Source organism: Ranitomeya imitator, chromosome 1 (genome assembly GCF_032444005.1).
Source record: "Ranitomeya imitator isolate aRanImi1 chromosome 1, aRanImi1.pri, whole genome shotgun sequence".
Lineage (NCBI taxonomy): Eukaryota > Metazoa > Chordata > Amphibia > Anura > Dendrobatidae > Ranitomeya > Ranitomeya imitator.
Window position 1 is genome coordinate 55,924,064 of NC_091282.1, and position 25,366 is coordinate 55,949,429.

General features: G+C 44.4%; 1 protein-coding gene across 1 annotated transcript in view; it reads right to left on the reverse strand.

Annotated features, from left to right (window-relative positions):
* The window catches only part of LOXHD1 (lipoxygenase homology PLAT domains 1), a 269,874-nt gene extending 245,035 nt beyond the window's left edge, over window positions 1-24,839 (reverse strand). Inside the window, exons 1-7 of the mRNA XM_069746857.1 lie at window positions 24,690-24,839; window positions 9,130-9,310; window positions 5,586-5,741; window positions 4,101-4,252; window positions 2,326-2,445; window positions 1,899-2,063; window positions 1,443-1,641 (exon numbers count right to left, since the gene is read on the reverse strand). Of these exons, the coding sequence (XP_069602958.1) occupies window positions 1,443-1,641; window positions 1,899-2,063; window positions 2,326-2,445; window positions 4,101-4,252; window positions 5,586-5,741; window positions 9,130-9,274 (937 nt within the window). The 5' untranslated portion in view covers window positions 9,275-9,310; window positions 24,690-24,839. The remainder of the gene's footprint in view (window positions 1-1,442; window positions 1,642-1,898; window positions 2,064-2,325; window positions 2,446-4,100; window positions 4,253-5,585; window positions 5,742-9,129; window positions 9,311-24,689) is intronic.
* Window positions 24,840-25,366: the final 527 nt, after the last annotated feature.

Here is a 25,366-nt window from a genome sequence, read left to right on the forward strand (position 1 = left end):
AACATATATACACAGCTCGTGTTTCCTATAAAACGCACAGTGACATGTAAACATGAGAATATACCGGGCAGGTTGTAGTAGTGGCTACAGGGGTGATATGTAAGAGATTCAGGTCTTGTGTACAGCACCCACAGATTGTTATATGCCCATAGGCATCAGTCGGCCATAACAAATCATATCCTCTTCCTAATATTATGTTGTACCCCCGTATATCATGAGCCCTTCCAGGCATGGTCTCCACAAGACATTTTTTACTGGGTTTAAAATTTTTATGATTGATTGGTGTCAATTGAGATGCAATATGAAGGCAATATGGCGACACAAGACCTTCCAGTGGGTGCGTATTAAGGCTAGGTTCACATTAATGGGACCTCTGAAAAACTGTATTTCGACGGGAAGCCTGAAATGGCCCCAATGTAGCGTGAATGGAGCCATTGTGTACTCACATGGCCTCCATCCTCACAGTATTCATCTTTTTCCGACATGCACAAAAATACAATTAAACACATTGGAAAAAAAATCGAACGCTGCCAAGATGGAAGCCACGCTGCCTACACCGTACCCTCGTTGGCTCCACTTAAGGGAATGACTACATCGGGGTTCTGTTACGGTTCCCTTTGGGTGATAATTTTTTGGTAACTCCAATGAAAACCCCGACGTAGTGACAAGGGTCATGTGAATCTAACATAAGCCGTTTTCCCATTTGATACGAACAAGCTGCTTGGACATGATCTCTACACATATTTCACCCAAGTCTATATACTTGGATCGTTGGACTGAATTTTTCTCTCCATTGACTTGTAGATTCCTACGGCCTATAATATAAACGTGCCTCTATTTTTCCATTAGACTATTTTTTCCTTCCTTTATTATTTTTTAACAGCAGCAACGAAGAAAATTACCTACAGGAGGTACTCTGCAATTTACCTCCAAAGCTTAAGCCCACCATACTCTTCAGGTAGCGGTCATCATCCAAATAACGGTTCAGCCAGCAGCCAACTCACCCGACTCTCTCATACACAGGAGCTCTCGGTCTGCTGTCTCTATGAGAGAGCCGCTGCCAGACATCTAAGGCGGCAGCTTATCTTTGGGAAGAACAAAGAATCAGCAGTCCCAGCCTAGTAATAAGGTTATATCGGTACAGCCGGGGTCACATTGTACACAGGCTCTGGAGCAATATAACATATTACAGATCGGTGGGGAGGTGATAACTTTTTATTTTGTCTATGTGGACAATATTCTGTGTGGGCAACTTTCCTTGTGGACAATTTCCTGTTGGGGCAATTTTCTTGTGGGCATTCATGGCTGTAGTTGTTTTTCCTGTGGGCATTTTTCCTGTGGGCATTTTTCCGGTTAGCCTATAATTGGGTAATTGGGCTTCTTTCCCCGTAATGGCTATGCATGTCTGATATTTGTGTATAATAATGGCGGCATCTTCCTACCGGTGTGATCTCCTGGTTTGCCGTCCAGCTGATGAGCGGAGCTTTTATTGCTCGGTGTTAATGTGCGGCTGAGCTGGCAATCTGTATGGTACAGAGAAAACCACCTCCGGCAAGGAAAATGCCAGGTCTTGTCACAGCTTGTGTTGGTAACAGAGACTTCATCCACGTACCAGGCGTGCTGCTGCTCTAGGCCGTCGTGCTGCACAAAATCAGAGATTAATCAGAATCCACGGTCCGATTAGTTACGATGACGGAGGAGACTTCTTTGAAAAGAATTCACCTTATTTAAGATATTCTAACGATTCAATCCTAAACCCAATGAAGCAATAAATGTAATTGGATTTTATTTTTAGTTTTTTTACAGAAATAGAAAACTACACCAAAGTGGAAAAAAAAATGAGCTGAGGGTCTGAGAATATATCGTTCTCGCAGAGTTCCAGCTATCCCCACACTTACCTCCAGCGTGAGGTTCTTGATGTCCCCGATTTCAGGCCCGTAAATGTTAAACGCGTGGGTTGATCCTTTACTGAATTTAAATTGAGGATCTTTGTCCGGACCCGGCTTCTTATAGAGCTGCGTCTTGTTAAGTTTTCCTTTGGTTCCCTTCATCTGTATATACACCTGTGACACAACCATAGTGTGAATATCCCCCAATATGTCACATTACATCACACTACTGTCTTTTTTCTTGATGGAACAGATAAAAATTGTTTTGGAAAATTTCAAAAAAAATTCTACATGCATAAAAATGTTCCAAAAAATTTGCAAAGTTTCATTATTTTCTTGGCATGGAAATGGTGGCACCAAGGAGGAAAAAATCAGGAGCTGAAGCACAAGTGACAGATTCATGTTTGGGGATGTAATTCCAGGTATCACGTCTTACCCTGGCACTGGTCCCACATCGCTTCTTATCACCAGTCTTTACTGTCACCTTGTACCGCACCTGCTTTACCGCAGTAGATCCAGGCCGCGATCTGGTGGACGAGGCGCTGAACGCACGCTTCTAAGAAAAGACAACATGAAGAACCTTTCACTACAGATACAAAACATTCCTGAAAATCCATTTCCTTTCTTAAGACTTATTCAGACGGCCGTGCAAATCGGTCTGATCTGGGATGGCAATGCACGGACTGGCCGCGGGTCTCCAAACCCAAGGGTGACAGCCTCATAGAAGCCACCATGGTGCGGTTGGGAGACCCGCGGCCAGTCCTTGCATCGCTGTATGTGCTCGGACCGATTTGCACAGATGACTGAACGAGCCCCAAAAGGAACCAGGTCAAAGGTGCACCGAATCCCCCTCATTTGCATTCAAATTAAAAGTTATTTTCTCAGCCGCTGTAGGCTACTTTCACACTAGCGTCGTACGACGCACGTCGCAATGTGACGTTGCAACGTACCGATGCATACTGTGAATGCGCCGCACAACGGGGGCAGCGGATGCAGTTTTTCAATGCATCCGCTGCCCCATTCTGAGCTGCGGGGAGGATGGGGCGGAGTTCCGGCCGCGCATGCGCGGTCGGAAATGGCGGACACGACGCACCAAAGAAACGTTACATGCAACGTTTTTTGGTTTCGATGGTCCGATGCAACACGACGCAATTGTCGCACGACGCAATGCGTCGCTAATGTTATTCTATGGAGAAAAAAACGCATCCTGCAAGCAATTCTGCAGGATGCGTTTTTTTCTCCAAAACGACGTATTGCGACGTGCATCGTACGACGCTAGTGTGAAAGTAGCCTTACCCGTAACAGATGCTAGTATTATTTTTATAGGGGCTAAGGCCCCTATGTCATGGTAAATGCAGTTTGTGGGGTTGCAGTCTCCCTTTAAAGGAACATTAACCCTTAATTAAACAGGGAACTCATTTGCTTTCACTGGGGGTCTACAACTTTCTGTATGATCCTGAAACCTAAAACATTCAGTCTTGTAAAAATCCTGCCAAGATTACGGGGCTAATTTATTAACCGTTCCGCTAATTACCAGTTGAGACCCAGCCCAGTACAGCCAAGAGGTGGGGCCTAGGAAGCTTTTATATCCCTGCACATAGGAACAGAGGGAGAGGCTCCTGCTGCAGCCAGGTGTCTAACACCAGACAGTGGAGAGATGGAAGAAGGAGGGGGTCATGGCTGGTCTCCTCAGACATAGAGAAGATAGAGATGTCATGGAAGATTTCTCAGTTTTCATTGTAATATGATACAAAATTGGATCAAAAAAGGGGGAAGTGAAGTGAGGAATGACTGGGAAATGTCTACATTTTTGGCATTTTCCCGGTTTAGTGTTCCTTTTGTTTTGTGTATTTAGTAGTATGTGTGACTACTAGCTGAATGGCATTCAGGGTACTAAAAGCCCCGATGCACAGTAGATAAAAATCAACCCAATCCAGCAATTTCGGCAGGATTGGTCAACCGTCCAATGTGTATTGGGGCCTCCTGACTCTCAACGCAATACATGAAATAGAGAAAGAAAAGGATCCAGCCTGTGGAATGTCAATGGCCGATCCGTTAGTTTGACATGGAGATAAACCCCTTGGCCGGGCTGAGCGTTCCTGGGTATGGTGGAGTCCGGAGAGAAGACTTTAGGGAGGTCGAGATGGACCTTTCAATTGAGAGTACAGTTTGACCCTCTAATAATGTTCTCCTCCCACGTAAAATACTCACACTAGTGGAGGGCCGTGTGTTAACCTGTAGCCCAAATTTCTTCGAGTAGTAATCGTATAAATGAGGGTCGTTCATGGAGCTGTATGTAGGTAGGGTATCCACGTGCCCATTTTTATATCGATATCCACCAGAGTTGGCGCTCATGGTCCGTGCTGATGAGTAAAAAGAAATTAGTTACTTCATGGTTCCTTACTATCTTATATTATCAGGTTTGTGGGTCGGTCATGAGGATTTTCAAATATTTCTCACCTAGAAAGATGTCTACTTGTCTCACCACTACTTAAGGTCTCCAATGAACCAATGACATATGACTGTTCTCCAACCTCAACACTCCTTCCGCTAACACTTCTCTTGTGCTGCACCTCGAGAGCGGAAGGTGCTGGGAAGATTGATAGTTTGGAAAAGTTTCAGTATACCTTGTACTTTATTAAAAAGGGTTTTCTGTGATTTTTCAAAGAATAGGTAAAGTATAAAATAACGAGAAAAGTAATTATTGCCCCTCTGAATCTCTTGTCGCTCCAACTCTACGGCTTGTGGAAGTGTAAGTGTCCTGTCTACCTGTTAAATGACCACTCCAGCCAATCACTGGTCTTAGCAGAGACATGAATGGCGCAGGACTGCTGAAGCTAGGGATTGGTAGTGGAAGATTTAAAGGTTATGAAATGGATATTCCTTTATTTTGAGACATACCTTTATGCTTTTGCAACTTTTAAACATTCCTGGAAAATCCCTTTAATTTATATCCCTGCTCACTAGGTTTCAGAGTCCAGTAAGAGGTCCTACCCAGTAATTGATGCCTTCGTCCTTATATATACTCCTCCCTGACTGCTGTCAATCACCAAAAGTGTCCCGTTTGGGATAATAATTCCCAATTCTGCTGATTGGTGCAGGTCCCCGTGATAGGACCCCCACCGATCAATAAGTTATCACCTATCCTGTTGATAGGTGATGGCTTTTTTTTCACCGGACAACTCCTTTAAACCTATCTTCCGACGAGTGCTGCCTTGTGTAATGAGTCGCTCTTGCATCCTAGGACCTTTTACTGCTCCTTGTTCCTGGAAGGCAGGGCTTTGTTTCTATTCATTTGTTAATGGTTGGCAATTAGACAAAGGAACTCTGTATTTCAAAGCTGTTTAATGAGCCGAAATGGAAAATGATAAATTAACTAAACGTAACCTCAGACCTCCACAATCCATTGACGACTTATTTCTGATGTACAGTAAATATTGACCATTCCAATATGTGAATGACTGTCACATCATACAACGGCTTATCAACCAGTAGGTTCATTGCTTTATGGGAGGGTAAGGGCAAACAAAATGTGATCTTCGGCCTTAGATCCCACTCAATTCGATATGATCTGAGCAGCTGCTACTTCTTCCTGCATATGGACTAAAAAAATCAAAGGTATTTATCTAGACGGGAGCAGAGAATTACCAGTTCCATGATTAGTTCCTATGCCGATGACAGCAGTTGTGTTATTACCTGCAAACGGAGCCCTCTTACTGAGCACCGACTCCACGGGTCTATGATTGAGGTTCACTTTATATCTCCGTAGGGAGTTTGTCCAATATTCCGATTTGCGAGAATCACTCCACACTGGCTTACCGCGGGGCGGGGAGGTGTCTCTAAACTGAAACCCTGAGAACGAAGAAGTGAATTGTGAAACTATAGCATCATGAAATTAAGACACAGGAAACAACCTCAAAGATCACTGCTGTTCAGGACCAGGTATATCTGTACTGATCCTGAGTTACATCCTGCATTATACTCCAGAGCTGCACTCACTATTCTGCTGCTGCAGTCACTGTGTACATACATTACATTACTGATCCTGTATTATACCCCAGAGCTGCACTCACTATTCTGCTGGTACAGTCACTGTGTACATACATTACATTACTGATCCTGAGTTACATCCTGTATTATACTCCAGAGCTGCACTCACTATTCTGCTGGTGGAGTCACTGTGTACATACATTACATTACTGATCCTGAGTTACATCCTGTATTATACTCCAGAGCTGCACTCACTATTCTGCTGGTGCAGTCACTGTGTACATACATTACATTACTGATCCTGAGTTACATCCTGTATTATACTCCAGAGCTGCACTCACTATTCTGCTGGTGCAGTCACTGTGTACATTATATTACTGATCCTGAATTACATCCTGTATTATACTCCAGAGCTGCACTCACTATTCTGCTAGTGCAGTCACTGTGTACATACATTACATTACTGATCCTGAGTTACATCCTGTATTATACCCCAGAGCTGCACTCACTATTCTGCTGGTGCAGTCACTGTGTACATACATTACATTACTGATCCTGAGTTACATCCTGTATTATACTCCAGAGCTGCACTCACTATTCTGCTGGTGCAGTCACTGTGTACATTATATTACTGATCCTGAATTACATCCTGTATTATACTCCAGAGCTGCACTCACTATTCTGCTGGTGCAGTCACTGTGTACATACATTACATTACTGATCCTGAGTTACATCCTGTATTATACTCCAGAGCTGCACTCACTATTCTGCTGGTGCAGTCACTGTGTACATTATATTACTGATCCTGAATTACATCCTGTATTATACTCCAGAGCTGCACTCACTATTCTGCTGGTGCAGTCACTGTGTACATACATTACATTACTGATCCTGAGTTACATCCTGTATTATACTCCAGAGCTGCACTCACTATTCTGCTGGTGCAGTCACTGTGTACATTATATTACTGATCCTGAATTACATCCTGTATTATACTCCAGAGCTGCACTCACTATTCTGCTGGTGCAGTCACTGTGTACATACATTACATTACTGATCCTGAGTTACATCCTGTATTATACTCCAGAGCTGCACTCACTATTCTGCTGGTGCAGTCACTGTGTACATTATATTACTGATCCTGAATTACATCCTGTATTATACTCCAGAGCTGCACTCACTATTCTGCTGGTGCAGTCACTGTGTACATACATTACATTACTGATCCTGAGTTACATCCTGTATTATACTCCAGAGCTGCACTCACTATTCTGCTGGTGCAGTCACTGTGTACATTATATTACTGATCCTGAATTACATCCTGTATTATACTCCAGAGCTGCACTCACTATTCTGCTGGTGCAGTCACTGTGTACATACATTACATTACTGATCCTGAGTTACATCCTGTATTATACTCCAGAGCTGCACTCACTATTCTGCTGGTGCAGTCACTGTGTACATACATTACATTACTGATCCTGAGTTACATCCTGTATTATACCCCAGAGCTGCACTCACTATTCTGCTGGTGCAGTCACTGTGTACATACATTACATTACTGATCCTGAGTTACATCCTGTATTATACCCCAGAGCTGCACTCACTATTCTGCTGGTGCAGTCACTGTGTACATACATTACATTACTGATCCTGAGTTACATCCTGTATTATACCCCAGAGCTGCACTCACTATTCTGCTGGTGCAGTCACTGTGTACATACATTACATTACTGATCCTGAGTTACATCCTGTATTATACCCCAGAGCTGCACTCACTATTCTGCTGGTGCAGTCACTGTGTACATACATTACATACACTTATTGCTCTAATTGCTGTTCAACAGAAATTAAAAATGTAATAAAATATGCTAATTAGGTTGCTTGGTGCACCTTTATCCTGGTTTTGCATGCCCTGCCTCACTCACTGGTGATTAACAGCTCCTGTTCTCATAAGCTTTTTCTGCAGATAGTACTCGCTCCAGGCAAGGCTGCGCTGTCAAACACCAGTGAGAGAGACTGGGCATGAAAACCCGGTGGAACAGTGCACTGAGCCTCTTGGTCCCACCCACAGTGCACTGAGCCTCTTGGTCACACCCACAGAGCACTGAGCCTCTTTGCCACACCCACATTGCACTAAATCTCTTGATCATGCCCACAGTGCACTGAGCCTCTTGGTCCCGCCCACAGTGCACTGAGCCTCTTGGTCACACCCACAGTGAACTGAGCCTCTTGGTACCACCCACAGTGCACTGAGACTCTTGTTCATACCCACAGTGCACTGAGCCTCTTTGCCACACCCACGGTGTACTGAGTCTCTTGGTCATAACCACAGTGCACTGAGCCTCTTGGTTCCACCCACAGTGCACTGAACCTCTTGGTCACACCTACAGTGCACTGAGATTCTTGTTCACACCCACCGTGCACTGAGCCTCTTGGTCACACCCACGGTGCACTGAGCCTCTTGGTCACACCCACAGTGCACTGAGCCTCTTGGTCACACCCACCGTGCACTGAGCCTCTTGGTCACACCCACTGTGCACTGAGCCTCTTAGTTACACCCACCGTGCACTGAGCTTCTTAGTCACACCCACCGTGTACTGAGCCTCTTGGTCACACCCACTGTGCACTGAGCCTCTTGGTCACACCCACCGTGCACTGAGCCTCTTGGTCACACCCACTGTGCACTGAGCCTCTTAGTTACACCCACCGTGCACTGAGCCTCTTAGTCACACCCACCGTGCACTGAGCTTCTTAGTCACACCCACAGTGCACTGAGCCTCTTGGTCACACCCACCGTGCACTGAGCCTCTTGGTCACACCCACAGTGCACTGAACCTCTTGGTCACACCCACAGTGCACTGAGCCTCTTAGTCACACCCACCGTGCACTGAGCCTCTTGGTCACACCCACCGTGCACTGAGCCTCTTGGTCACACCCACAGTGCACTGAACCTCTTGGTCACACCCACAGTGCACTGAGCCTCTTAGTCACACCCACCGTGCACTGAGCCTCTTGGTCACACCCACCGTGCACTGAGCACCTTCATTAACTTGTTTGATTAAGCTCCAGTTTCTGCATAACGGAGGCAGCGATTAGAGCATTAAAGCTTTGTTTTTTTTTTTATAAGGGCTGTATTGCCTGTAAATCTATGTGCTTAGTTTATACTGTCAGTTCCAGTGGTGACACTCCCTTTAAAATTTTTGAGAAGAATATTTTTTGTGTTATTTCCCTTTTATTGATATCTTACCAGTAGCAGGACGGATCCGTGGCACTGTGGCAGCAGGGTAGGCATCTCGGGGTCTGACAGCCCCAAAAGATCCAGGAGCGTTTTGTGGCTGTAGAATGCCGGTGACCGAGGGCGAAGAGTTATAATACTGGACCTGCGTCGGCATTTTCAGGATTTTGACAATGTAATATCCGTCTTCCTCCTGGAACAGATTTTATAAATGATAGTAACTCTAACAGGATTGTCTTCTATTAACTGACAGCAAGCAGAGATCCTGAACACGGTGAGGAGTACAGTATGTGAAGGGACAGTACAGGGATCTTTCTAAGGGTTTATTCACACACTGGGTTTTCACCAAGTTTTGAACCATGAAGACATTTTTTTCAAATCTGCAGCTCTTGAAATCCCTCAGAGTTTTTCACTCATTAAATGAATGAGAAAAAAAAAACCACAAGTAAGAAAAACATCAAGAACGCACGTGAAAATGTGACGAAAACCAGTGTATTTTGTGTAGCGTAATACTCTGGTTATAGGTGCAGAAAAATCTCCTGCAAATACTCAGCGTGTGCGCATACACTAATGATCTTTCCACACCTAGGCCAGCAACGATGACAAGGAGGCATCCCCTATGTCTAGGGGAAAGAAGGTTTAGTCATCATCATAGTCTGCAATTCTTTACTGAGCGATCAGTGAAATATGGATTCTTTACCGCATGAGCAGATATGGATTATTTACTGTCAGCAGTAATATTATGGATTATTTACTGTATGAGCAGTGAGATTATGGATTATTTACTGTATGAGCAGTGAGATTATGGATTATTTACTGTATGAGCAGTGAGATTATGGATTCTTTACTGTATGAGTAGTGAGATTATTGATTATTTACTGGGCGAGCAGTGAGATTTTGGATTCTTTACTGTATGAGTAGTGAGATTATGGATTATTTACTGTGTGAGCAGTGAGATTATGGATTATTTACTGTGCTAGCAGTGAGAATATGGATTCTTTACTGTATGAGTAGTGAGATTATGGATTCTTTACAGTGTGAGAAGTGAGATTATAGATTCCTTACTGTGTGAGCAGTGAGACTATGGATTCTTTACTGTGTGAGTAGTGAGATTATGGATTCTTTACTGTGTGAGCAGTAATATAGATTATTTACTGTGTGAGCAGTGAGATTATAGATTTTTTACTGTATGAGTAGTGAAATTATGGATTCTTTACTATGCGAGAAGTGAGATTATAGATTCCTTACTGTATGAGCAGTGAGATTACGGATTCCTCACTTTGTAAGTGGTAAGACTATGGATTCTTTACTATAAGGGCAGTGAGATTATGGATTCTTTATTGTACGAACAGTGAGAGTATAGATTCTTTACTGTATGAGTAGTGAGAATATAGATTCTTTACTGTATGAGCAGTAATATTATGGATTATTTACTGTGCGAGCAATGAGACAATGGATTCTTTACTGTATAATTAGAGAGATCATGGATACTTTACTGTGTGAGTGGTAAGATCATGGATTCTTTACTGTGCGAACAGTGAGATTATAGATTGTTTACTGTATGAGTAGTAAGATTATGGATTCTTTACTGTATGAGTAGTGAAATTATGGATTCTTTACTGTATGAGCAGTGAGATTATTTATTCTTTACTGTATGAGTAGTGAGATTATGGATTCTTTACTGTGCGAGCAATGAGATTATGGATTCTTTACTGTGCGTGCTATGAGATTATGGATTTTCTACTGTATAAGCAGTAATATTATGGATTCTTTACTGATGAGTAGTCAGATTTTGTATTTTTACTGTGCAAGCAGTATTATTATGGATTCTTTACTGTATGAGCAGTAATATTATGGATTCTTTGTGGCATAAGCAGTGAGATTATGGATTCGTTAATGTGTGAGCGGTAAGATTATGGATTATTTACTGTTCGAGCAGTGAAAAACCAATCTTAATGAACCTTTATTTTTGGGTTAAAAGTTCTAGGTTCAGAGATTTGTGTTTTTGATAGAGAGCTGCAATATAAATGTAGAGTGGATATGATACATTCTGCTGCCTGCAGCCACCACTAGAGGGAGCTCTGGAGCTTACTACTGACTGGGGACTCCAATGTGTATGCGAAGAGCTCCACCTAGTGGTAGAGGAAAGCAGCAAGAATTTGTATCCTATTCATGACTTATATTTGGACATGAGAAATTATCCAGATTTATTTGTGTTTGTAAACTGCCACCTTTGTCAACTAAACCAATGTACACATTTATCTAACAAACTCTCTGTACAACAGTCAAAATACAAGATATCATGTCCCTCTGGTTAATCTAGCCTGACCACATACCTGTGCACTACCCCAATGTACACAAGGATCATTCACAGAAACACACAACAGTTCTGCTGGTCAGTTTCCAAAAATTCCTGTTCCAGGAATAAGCAGTATGCAAGATTTGGTATAGAAGTAATGTAATAAAGGGTCTGCGGCCTTTGCCGAAAAAACAAGAGCCAGAGGAAATCTATCCAAAAATTATCCCAGCAGATTCCCATCAGCAGAACATGTCGCGTCTACTGAAAACTTTGTCTCCGTCATTGTGGATGAGGTTTGAGATTTCCAGATGTTTCACCAATTCCATTTTTAAAATAAAATTGCTATATTCTTATACAGATATACTCGTTTCCCCATACCGTCCCTTCACTGGAGTGATTTGTGTATGTCTGAAAATTAGGTGCAATTTAGGTGACATTTTAGAGGAATATTCGACTTTTTTGCATTAAAAAGTTGCCGAAAAGATTAAAGACAAAAAAAAATTATTTGGACAAAAAAAGACACGAACCGCGAGCGCCATTTTGGTGCAAAGAAAAAGTAAAGGAATACAACAACATTAAAAAAAAAACCTGAATTAAACCCCCCCCCCCACAAATGATGAATCAAACCCTTATGTAAATGAGCTGTTAAGATCTATGGGCCGGACATAGATCTCCCCGAGAATATGTAATTCTATGGGATAAGTGGTCACAAAAGTTTTGTAATAACACATATTTGTAACAGTAGGATCAGACGCTGCAAATACAAACTATCAGATGTCAACATTACCTATCCCTCTAATGAACAGGAGGCTAGATACAGCTTAGATACCCCCGGCCCATTACCTTGAAGGTCGGTGATGGTGGGAGATCAGACCCTGGAGGTGAGCAGCCCGGCAGCAGGCGGCATTACAAAAGTCCTAATCACTTCACAACAACCTGCGGTGTTGTCATCTCTCCTTGGAGACACAGTTTATCCTCGGGACGGTAACCAGCGTTCCCTATAGGGGCGCACGCCACACGAGCAAACATCACGCTGCTTAACTCTCACATCACTGGAGCCTGCAGATTGCATTTTCACACTTTGGTTATGTTTTTCAGTTTTTGTGGGTATTGGGGGATACAGTATATGACTTTTTCATAGCTTTTTATTACATAGTTTGAGGGAAGGATGAGCGAACGTCCTCGGTTATCACTCGAGTATCACACAGTCCTCGGATGTGATCGTTACTTGATGAATAATTAAAAGTAGAATCCCCGCCCTCCATCTTTGGCGCCTGTTGTGCAGTGAAAAAGCATGCGGGGATTGCTTGTGAGTCACTGTAATGCCGTAGCCATCTTGGTGGTGGCATTACTGTGATTGGCTGGCCGTGTGACATCATCAGAGGTTATAAAAGGTCAGGCGCCGCCCAGCTCAGCATACTAACGCCGCTGCACAGCTCTGTGACACTTCGTATTGGAGGGAGAGAGCGCTTGTCCAGGCCTGTGTGACAAATTAGAGGTATATCTATTTATATAATTGTCTAAGGGTCACTTCTGTCTGTCTGTCCTTCTGTCATGGTTATTCATTCGCTGATTGGTCTCGCCAGCTGCCTGTCATGGCTGCCACGACCAATCAGCGACCGGCACAGTCCGGAAGAAAATAGCCGCTCCTTCCTCCCCGCAGTCAGTGCCTGTCGCCCGCATACTCCCCTCCAGTCACACAGGGTTAATGCCGGCGGTAACGGACCGCGTTATGCCGCGAGTAACGCACTCCGTTACCGCCGCTATTAACCCTGTGTGTCCCCAACTTTTTACTATTGATGCTGCCTATGCGGCATCCATAGTAAAAAATGTAATGTTAAAAATAATAAGAAAAAAAAAAAACCTGCTATACTCACCCTCCGCTGCAGCTCGCGCCGGCCGCCTTCTTCCTTTGCAGGTTCCGGTGGCAGAAGGACCTGCCATGATGTCACGGTCATGTGACCACGATGTCATCACAGGTCCTGCGCTCCCCTGGGACCGGAAGCTGCCGTGGACTACAAGGGCTCCCTCGGAAAGGTGAGTATATGTTTATTTTTTATTTTTAAACCTGTGACAAACCTGGCTGGGCAATATACTACGTAGCTGGGCAATATACTACGTGACTGGCCAATATACTACTTGGCTGGGCAATATACTACGTGACTCTGTGCTGTATACTACTTCACTGTGCAATATACTATGTGGCTCTGTGCTGTATACTACGTGGCTGGGCAATATACTATGTGGACTGTGCAATATACTACGTAACTGGGCAATATACTATGTCACTAGGCAATATACTATGTGGCTGGGCAATATACTACGTGGATGGGCAATATACTACGTGGCTGGGCAATATACTACGTGGCTGGGCAATATATTACGTCACTGGGCAATATACTACGTCACTAGGCAATATACTACGTGGCTGGCCAATATATTACGTCACTAGGCAATATACTACGTCACTGGGCAATATACTACGTGGCTGGGCAATATACTACATGGCTGGGCAAAATACTACGTGGCTGGGCAATATACTACGTGGCTGGCCAATATATTACGTCACTGGGAAATATACTACGTCACTGGGCAATATACTACGTTGCTGGGCAATATACTACGTGGCTGGGCAATATACTACGTGGCTGGGCAATATACTACGTGGCTGGGCAATATACTACGTGGGCTGTGCAATATACTACGTGGACATGCATATTCTAGAATACCCGATGCGTTAGAATCGGGCCACCATCTGGTCTATTTATATAATTGTCTTGTAATGTATTAATTTCCTGTTCTGTCCAGATGTCACCGTATCCCAGAATTCCAAGCGGAGGAAGTTCACCGACCGCCATATTGGGACACCCAATTGCGTGGTACCACCAGCGGAACACCGTCACACCACACACACACACTGTGCGTTGTACGCGCCACACACACTGTATACGGTGTACGCAACACACACACACTGTATACGTCGTATGCACCACACACACACTCTATATGCCGTACGCACCACACACACATACACTCACTCACATTCACACTCACATACTCACACTCTATACACCGTATGCACCACACTCACACAAACACTCACACACTCATGCAGCCACTTGCACAGTACCACCAGCGGAACACCGTCGTGAACACGCCGCCGTCGGGATCAGCCAAATGATTCATTGACTGCCGCCATCTTTGTACAGGAGGAGCGCATGCGCAGTTTTAGGCTGTGTGCACACGTTCAGGATTTTTCACTTTTTTTTTGCGGTAATGCATTGCGAAAATGACCTGTGATGACGTAGCGGTCTCCCGCTACGTCATCACAGGTCATTGCCGCAAAGCATCACTGGGAACGGAAGCATCACGAGGAGTGGGAAGATTGCCGGGGACACCGGAAGGTGAGAATATCACGATTTATTTTTTTTTATTATTTTTAACGTTCTATCTTTTTACTATTGATGCTGCATAGGCTGCATAAATAGTAAAAAGTTGGTCACACTTGTCAAACACTATGTTTGACAAGTGTGACCAACCTGTCAATCAGTTTTCCAAGTGATGCTACAGATCGCTTGGAAAACGCTAGCATTCTGCAAGCTAATTACGCTTGTAAAACGCTAGTGTTTAGCGGGAAAACTCATGCCAATTCCGCATGCGTTTTACCTGCGGCACTGTTGCGGAATTGCCGGGAAATTTCCGCGGCAATTCTGCAACGTGTGCACTTAGCCTTAATGTGACCACCGCTATCTGTCTGCACAAAGATGGCTCCGGTCTGATTTACTGCACCTGCGCGTATTACGCGCAGGTGCAGTGAATCATTCGGCTGATCCTGGCGGCAGATGCTCGACGTGTCTACAGGCAGAGGAAGTGCAGCGCCCCAGAGATCTGGTTGTTGCAGTAACGTCGCTCTGCCACTAAGGGGAGTGATGGTACGTCTGACTGCACTAAAGGAGTTCTTTGACCAGGTATCACCAGTATCACCAGTACACATTACACTTCACACTCCGGCCACTAGGGGGAGTAAAAGGCTTATTTATTGGGCCACTCCTCACATTGGTAAAACTAGGGGTTGGACAGGAAGTTAGACAGAACGAAGCCTGGGAGAGCTCCAGGGAGGACCTGTCAGAACTGGGAAATCTGGCAGGTACCTAGCGAACAGAACAGAACGTTACAGAACCGCACCTGAACTACCTTGCGGCGGTATCCTAAAAAAGAGACACGAAGCGAAGGATATTGTGGAACAGTGAGAAACGAGATCAGCACAAAGGAGATCCAGTAGGAGTCGTGCCCCGAGAACGGCAACATTCTACTGAGGCGCATAGCGGTGGCCGGAGCACCGAGGAAGTAACAGTCTCCACGCATTACTTCAAACAGCGGCAGGACAGTTAATTACAGATTGGCTGACTACCATACAACACCTAAGAAGGACATAGGAGGCAATAGTGGGAGAGGGGCGACACTAGGGTTCCAGAATAACTCCAGGCCTACTTGTCATAAAGGTGCGTTTTAGCCATAACACACCTGGGGGACGGAGAAAGGAAAGATCTAGAGAGAACAAGAACAGAAGTTGTGAGGACTATCCTGAATGCTCAGCAGGGAAGCACTACAACACACAGACGCTAGTGGGTAGAGACTGATTTCCACCTGCAAAGGGAACTCCGGATGTGCCTTCGGACCGGCCGGTCTCAGACAGCCCTGTTGACAGTGCCCTGGATTGAGGATCCTGAAACCTTCAGTAAAAGGTAAAGAAACTGAACCCTGTGTCCTCGTTATTCCTCGCACTACGCACCATCACCCCCTTATTGGACGCCCCTTAGCAGGGTCACGGACCAGGCCCAGCCACCGTGACATCCCCAGAACTGAGCCAGCAGAGGACCGGTACCGAGTAACCCGCGGCCCTGCGTCTGGGGGCGATCCAGAAGCCGGTCACATTAAAGGGGTTTTCCCATGAACGAAAGTTCATTTTAAAAATTGTCTGTGTCTGACCGTGTACGGAGTATACCACAACTCCTGGGCAGGGGAGGAAGCAAAAGACAATACTGACATTACAGCAGGGGATCACAGTGGATTCATTTTGTGAGGTAAAATATTCACTGACTGTTTTTAAAAAATATATATTTTATCAATCATCATATTATACAGCACTGTGGGCTTACAATTGCTCATTTTGCCTTTCTACCCAGATAATTTGTCTCTTTTCCATTAGATCTATGAGCTCACGTGATTAAAAACTGACTAGCTGAATGCTTCTAATCTCTATATAAGAACAGGAGGTCAATTATTCCTGTTTGAGTCAGGAGTCACTGCAAAAATAATAAAAGCAGGAACAAGAGACTTCCTGTTTCAATATAGAGCAAAGAGAAGAATTCACTGGGTAGAAAGGTAAATGAGCAATTGTAAGTACACAATGCTGTATAATATGATGACTGCAATATATTAAGAGGATAAAAACTTTGATGGGAGGAAGAGGACAACGAGGATGAGAAGGAGGAGGAAGTGGAGGAGGAGGAGGCGGAAGGCTTCTTTAATAAATGATTTATAGTCATTTTCAATGTTCCTAGAATGAAAAAAAGACTTTTTCAGATTTTATTTTTTTCTTGCTTTCATATGTTCCTTTTGGTGCTGCTGCTAATCTGCGCTGTTAGAGATAGGCACTGGACAGAATGAGTTTCCTTCCCCCTCTGGCAGCTGAGAATATAATTCCTTCCTGCTTCCAATGTAAAGGGAGTCTTCTCAGCTATGCTACAAGCAACATTAGCTTCTCTGCTCCTTTTATGACAAGCAGGCAGAAAGCTGTGATCACTGAGAACTGGCCATGGGTAGAGACATTGAGCATGTGTGTCCTCCATCACTCAGCTCATTAGGCGGATGTGTATAATGCTACACACTATCAACACCAGGTGGCGCCGTGCTATGTAAGCCACTGTCAGAAATTTTCACTGGATGTGGTTATGATGATGGTAATTCCCATTTAAAAGTCATATTAGCTCAAGTTTTCAACTTCTGAAGATAAAAACAAATTTATCTTACAGCAAGCAAAGATCTTGAAAATGACGAGGAAGTGAAACAATATTAGAAAGTTTTCGATTACACATGGATTAAAGAGTAGCCGCCATTTTCTTTGGAGGGGGGGTGGGGTCATAAATCAATAGTACACAAGAAAATAATAAACGTAATATCTTATCAGAGAAATCTGCTTCTTTCTCATTCAGGACTGATCATGATGATGCGTCCCATTACAGAGATAGGAGATGACAGTTGGTGCTCATGAAGTTCTATGGAGAGGAGGAGGGAGGAGCTAGTGGAACACACAGACATCCTGCGGCAAGTTCTCCTGAAACGGCAGTTACAGTTTAACCCCTTAACCCCTGGGGCCATTTTCCATTTTTGCGTTTTTGTTTTTTGCTCCCCTTCTTCCCAGAGCCATAACCTTTTTATTTTTTGGTCAAGATGGCCATGTGATGGCTTGTTTTTTTGTGGGACAAGTTGTACCTTTGAATGACACAATTGGTTTTACCATATTGTGTACTGGAAAACAGGAAAAAAATTCAAAGTGAGGTGAAATTGCAAAAAAAAGTGCAATTCCACTGTTGTTTTTTGTTTTGTTTTTTTACCATGTTCACTAAATGCTAAAACTGACCTGCCATTATGATTCTCCAGGTCATTACAAATTCATAGACACCAAACATGTCCAGGTTCTTTTTTAACTAAGTGGTGAAAAAAAAATCCAAAGTTTGTTAAAAAAAATAAAAATTTTCCGATACCCGTAGTGTCTCAGTTTTTCGTGACCTGGGACTGGCTGAGGGCTTATTTTTTGTGCACCAACTGTCGTTTTTATTGATACCATTTTGGTGTACATACAATATTTTGATTGTCCGTTATTGCATTTTATTGCAATGTAGTGGCGACCAAAAAAACATAATTCTGGGGTTTTGACTTTTTCTCATTACGCTGTTTAGCGATCAGGTCAAGTATTTTTTTATAATGATAGATCGGGCGATTCTGAACGTGGCGATACCAAATATGTGTATGTTTGACTTTATTAAAATTGTTTTATTTTGAATGGCGAGAAAGGGGGTTGATTTGAACTTTTATATTTTTTTAATTTTTTAAATATTTTTTACAATTTTTTTTTACTTTTTGCATTCTTCAATAGTCTCCATGGGAGACTAGAAGCTGCAGTTGTCCGACGGCTCTGCTACATACAGGCGATGATCAGATCGCCTCTATGTAGCAGAAATCCCCACTTGCTATGAGCGCCGACCACCAGCAATCTGGCTAATGCAACCATAGAGGTCTGCTGGAGACCTCTGGTGGTCATGCCAACCCATCGGATGACCCGCGATCATGTGACGGGGTCACCGTTGGGCAGGATTTCCGGCGCACTTCCCATAAGTGCGAGTTAAATGCCGCTGTCAGAGATTGACAGCGGCATTTAACTGGTTAACAGCGGCCGGTGGATCGCGATTCCACCTGTGGCTGTTAGAGGCACATGTCAGTTGTTCAAAACAGCTGACATGTGCCGGGAAAGATGTGGCCTCAGCGCCGGAGCTCACACCAAAGGGAGGGAGTCATCAGCGTACTATTACGCCCGATGTCGGAAAGGGGTTAACTCTTTCACGATGCTGCTAATTTCCGTTTTTTTTTTTTCCTCCTCCTGCTTCCCAGAGCCATAACTTTCTTATTTTTCTGTCCACATAGACGTATGAGGGCTTTTTTTTTTCGGAGTACGAATTGTACTTTTGAATGACACCATTTATTTTACTACCTACTGTACTGAAATCCTGGAAAAATAACAAATGGGGAGAAATTGTGAAAAAAAATGTAATGCTGACATTATTTTTTGGGAATTGTTTTTATGGAGTTCATTGTTTGGTAAAAATGACCTTACAATATGATTCTCCCCGTCTGTGTTATACAGCGATCGGACCCATGGTCATGGCCGCCAAGGGCCTATTGAAGATTTCTGTCGCTGCCATGTTGATGGTTTTATATTCAGCTTCATACGACATCAGTAATTTAACCATATACTGCTATACCGAAAGAGTAACAAAACTTTCTTCTTAGTTTTGCATGCACTTTATTCCAGGTCCTGAGACCCCCCACTAATTCCACGATAGACCCCCAGAAGTGCGCAGCTCAGCAGATTGCAGCACACAGCACTGGCCTTTGCTCACACGCAGACCAGAAATTAGAATTTGGCAGATTTGCTTAAATTCAGTCAGACTTTATTAAATAAAGGGTCCGTTAGGGAGGGAGACATTATTACAGCACAGGACCAGGATGGAGGGGGAGATTATTACAGAATGGGATCAGGATGGAGGGGGACATTATTACAGGATGGGACCAGGATGTAGGGGGACATTATTACAGAATGGGACTAGGATGGAGGGGGACATTATTACAGAACGGGACTAGGATGGAGGGGAACATTATTACAGGACGGGACCAGGATGGAGGGGGACATTATTACAGGATGGGACCAGGATGGAGGGGGACATTATTACAGGATGGGACCAGGATGGAGGGGGGCATTATTACAAAATGTAACCAGGATGGAAGGGGACATTATTACAGGACGGGACCAGCATGGAGGGGGACATTATTACAAGACGGGTCCAAGATGGAGGGGGACACTATTACAGGACGGAACCAGGATGGAGGGGGACATTATTACAGGACGGGTCCAGGATGGAGAGGGACATTATTACAGAACGGGACCAGCATGGAGGGGGACATTATTACAGGACTGGACCAATATGGAGGGGGACATTATTACAGGATAGGACCAGGATGGAGGGGGACATTATTACAGGACGGGTCCAGGATGGAGAGGGACATTATTACAGAACGGGACCAGCATGGAGGGGGACATTATTACAGGACTGGACCAATATGGAGGGGGACATTATTACAGGATAGGACCAGGATGGAGGGGGACATTATTACAGGACGGGTCCAGGATGGAGGGGGACATTGTTACAGGACCGAACAAGGATGGAGGGGGACATTGTTACAGGACAGGGGACATTATTGATGGACGGGACCAGGTTGGAGGACATTACTACAGGATTGGGACTATGATAGGGAACAATGGAATAGGTTTAGGGCCAGAGTGAGGGACATCATTACAAGATGGGGACCATGTCGGGGGACATTATTGCAGGACTGGGGACATTATTACAGGACGGGACCAGTATGGGGGGACATTATTACAGGATGGGGACATTATTGCAGTACGGGACCATAACAGGGAACATTATAACAGGATGAGGACCATGACGGGGAACATTATAACAGGTTGTTAGCCAGGATGGGGGAAGTTATTACTGGACGGGACCAGGATGGGGGGGACATTATAACAGAATGGGGACCATAACAGGGAACATTATAACAGGATGAGGACCATGACGGGGAACATTATAACAGGTTGTTAGCCAGGATGGGGGAAGTTATTACTGGATGGGACCAGGATGGGGGGGACATTATAACAGAATGGGGACCATGACGGGGAACATTATAACAGGTTGAGAGACAGGATGGGGAACATTATAACAGGTTGGGAGTGAGGATGAGAGCCATTATTACAGGATAGCTGCCAGGACAGAGGACATTATTAGGCTGGTTTTACACTTGCCGTGTTTTTGCGGCCCCAGTGCATTTCTATGGGGCCGCAAAAATTTGTCGGAGCACCGTACGCCTTAAGGCTGTGAGGGCCGTATTTACGGCCGTAAAAAAATATCAAATTTGCTATATATTTCACGGCTTACGGACACGGGCCCCATTGAAAATCATTGGGGCCGCAAAAACAACGGAAGCTTGTTTTTGCGGTGCAGCATGAATTCCGTTTTTTGCTTTTTGTATTCTAATCCAGAAAAACAGCGATCCGCAAGATTTTTGCGGCCCGTTTATGAGGCAGACCGGGAAAATTACGGTGATACGGCCCGCAAAAACGGGACACTAAAATCATGGTATGTGTAAAAGAAGGCTTACAGGATAGGAACAAGGACAGAGGACATTATTACAGAATGGGTCTTAGGATGAGGGACATTACAGGATTGGGCTTGGACAAGGGACATTATTACAGGACAAATGAAATTATTGCACGATAGGGGACAGAATGGATGACATGGGACATTATAACAGGATGGTGTACACTATTACTGGATAGGGGCGAGGACGGAGGACATTATTACAGGCCAGGGGACATTATTATAGAATAAGGGCCAGGATGGAGGACATAATTATAGAGGCACGTACATCTGACCACCATGTTGGTGGAGGCCCCAGTCCAATTTGAATCGGGGCCTATAGGACTCCAGCTATGCCACTAGGTATTATTATTATTAAGAAGAAGCATAATTGGGATGGTCACCGTATGTGACACAAATGGGGTTCATTATTATAAGGACGCACAATGGGGGAATTATTATTATTATTATTGAGACACACGAGGGATTATTAAAGGGAACCTGTCACCCCGTTTTTCAGATTGAGATAAAAATACTGTTAAATAGGGCCTGCGCTGTGCGTTACAATAGTGTATGTAGTGTACCCTGATTCCCCACCTATGCTGCGAAATACATTACCAAAGTCGCCGTTTTCGCCTGTCAATCAGGCTGGTCAGGTCAGGTGGGCGTGGTGACATTGCTGTTTCTTCCCCAGCTTTACGTTGGTGGCGTAGTGGTGTGCGCATGTCCAAGTGATGAATCCACTGCGCGCACGTGAAGAAACAGCGCGCGATCTGCGCTATTACCCCTGTCATCGGTGGGGGCGGCCATCTTCCTGGGGCCGCGCGTGCGCAGATGGAGTGCTCTGCTGCACGGGACTTCAGGAAAATGGCCGCGGGATGCCGCGCGTGCGCAGATGGAGATCGTGGCGGCCATTTTCCTGAAGCCGAGATACAAACTCGGCTTTGGGAAAATGGCCGCCGTGATCTCCAATCTCCATCTGCGCACGCGCGGCCCCAGGAAGATGGCCGCCCCCACCGATGACAGGGGTAATAGCGCAGATCGCGCGCTGTTTCTTCACGTGCGCGCAGTGGATTCGTCACTTGGACATGCGCACACCACTACGCCACCAACGGAAAGCTGGGGAAGAAACAGCGATGTCACCACGCCCACCTGACCTGAACAGCCTGATTGACAGGCGAAAACGGCGACTTTGGTAATGTATTTCGCAGCATAGGTGGGGAATCAGGGTACACTACATACACTATTGTAACGCACAGCGCAGGCCCTATTTAACAGTATTTATATCTCAATCTGAAAAAATGGGGTGACAGGTTCCCTTTAATATGAGGAGGCACAGGAAGGCAATATCATTAATATCTACCATTACATGGTTATTGTATGGTGGAAATATCAGTCAGTTTAGTAATTTTGGCAATTTTTTTTTCTTATAAAGGCTTTAGTTTCAATTTTTATTAAACATAGTGAAAATAATATCAACCATTAGAATCAATAAGTATCCACAATGTCCACTGAAGCCAGTTCAATGTCTGACTTAAGAACAATATAATTTAGTTGCATAAAACGAATTAACAACAACTGAAGAATCATCCAGACACTCAATACATGCAATCACATATACAACGCACAATCATACCGGTCCCCATGTCCGTCACCCCTCCCCCGAAACGTTATTAACACATTATAGATATATGATGGAGCTGAATATACAGAAGGCTCTGCTGGGATTGGGCAGTGCCTGCGATTGCTAACTACGGTCCCCAGACTTTATCAAACCGATAACCACAATCTCCTATTCGTATAGAGGATATCGTGGAATATATTTATTGACTAGTTGCAGCCAGTGGAGCATACTGGGGGCTCCCGTGGATTTCCATGCTATTATAATTATTTTGCGATCACAGAAAAACATAAATCTGAAAAAAGTCAATGGTAGGACCCACCAATAAGCTCCTCTATAACACCCAGCAGGCACACCATAGGGGTCAACACCCTCGGGAGTCCAAAGTGTTCATGAAGAAACAGAAGTAGCTCAGACCAGAATGGAAGAATTTTCGGTCAGGATTAAATTGAGTTCAGAAAGGAGCCCACCGGTGCTTGACAATGAAAGCACAAATCATTCGGAGTCATCCCAAACCTCCTCAACCTTTCCGTGGAATAACAATCTCTGTTTAGACATTTTGTTGGATCCAACAGTCCCTAACACTCACCACTGAGGAACAAAATGTGTCTTCCGTCTCTCCTCATTCCTTCAGCGTCAAATCTGGGATATCCGCCATTCATTTCACGTAAGCCTTATCATAAGGCTTGACAACAGATGATTGGAGAAAAGAATATGTTTGTGTGGGGGGTTTAGGTAATTCACGTGTCCCTAAGATGCCTTCTTCTTAGGAATAGGCAAGGGACACTGCCGATTTCCCAAACTGTGCATGCATCGTGTGACGGAGTTGTACCGTATGTATAGGAACCTAGCGGTATCAGGAATCGCATATCTAGCTTGGAAATCCTCAAAGGTAAGCAAAAATATAAAAGGTGAATTTGACACAATACCTCGCCCATCTGCAAATAAGGAGACTTTTATGTTAAGGACCCTCGGATTTTGTCTTGGACACAGTGATAGCTGAGAATGGTCTGCAGACCATGTTGGCAATGTAGGAACAGGCCTTCACAAGGGAAGGTCACACCGGTCCTACTCCTGGGTGGATGGATACGGTAGCCGGACCCCTCTAGTCTTTATTTAGGCTGCACTAACATCTCAGCATTACATTGCTTTGATGGTGGAACCAGAGGTGCAGCCATTTCTCCAAAGTCTCCCAGGTGCTGTTTTCCAACACGACAATGCGAGGCCGCATTTATCTGGTGTTACGGCGTCTCTGGACTTGTCTCCCATTAAGCACATCTGGACGTCATTCATCAGTGATTACACAGGAGCTGCCGGCAGAGGATCTTGATGATTTGTCCAACTGCATTCATTGGCAGAACCTTCCTCAGACGGCCATTAATAACCTCACTGATTGCAGCCGAGGCTGAAACTTATACTCCAGTGGAAATAAATTCGTGTTTTTTGAAAAACTTGCTCCCATTTTTTCATCATTTGTAGATCGCTAACCTGTCTATCCATCCTGTGATTTCCACAAATATACAACTGTTCCTTCTTGATGTTGCAATTTCAGTGTTGAGAAGCGTAGATCAGAAAGTTGCATTATACAATGATTTAACGAATTCTTCCAGGCGTGAGGTTTAGCTGACTATTTCTATAGACCACCACTCCCTTATTCCGTCCCCTCCGTGCTCCTTACCTGATGATTTGTAGTTCCGTAAAGTTCTTTCTGCTCCTCAATGGTTACAAAGTTTCAGCTGCATCCAAGAATATTCAGAATCTGTACACAGCGACACCTTGTGGTACACTCGGGGAAGAACAGACCAGCAGTGTTGCCTGCAATGCAGCCACTTATATATATATATGCAAATCTGGAGCAAGGGCTGATGCTGGGATCTTCTGTAGGTGCAGGAATCAGGACCCTCCAAGGAAGCAGCAGGCTGTCAGCAGGGATCTCCTGTGCAGTCACATACTGTGTATAGCAGGGGTTGCTAAGGACGCACAGAACAGCCTGAGGGTGTGTACAGGGACTGAGTCACCAGGGATCACAGATCACTACTGATCCTACAGGACAGCAACCACCCAGAATTATCTCCGGTTACACCACTATCCCATTACTTCTTTCATCAGGAGCATCTTGCAATTTCTCAGATAATTAAGATTAGAAAATACCTGGTCACCAGTTATGTATTATCAGCTACGTGCAAAAATGATTCTACTCTCATTCACAAATTTCCATAGCAATAAACTGGGCTGATTGTTAAATTGTCTGTATCTAAATCAAGTAATGCTCATAAGAGCGTGGTGGCCCACTCCTGCATGGGGGTCCACCGGAGGATTCCTTTGTTCTCCGGTGGGCCAGTCCGTGCCTGTACA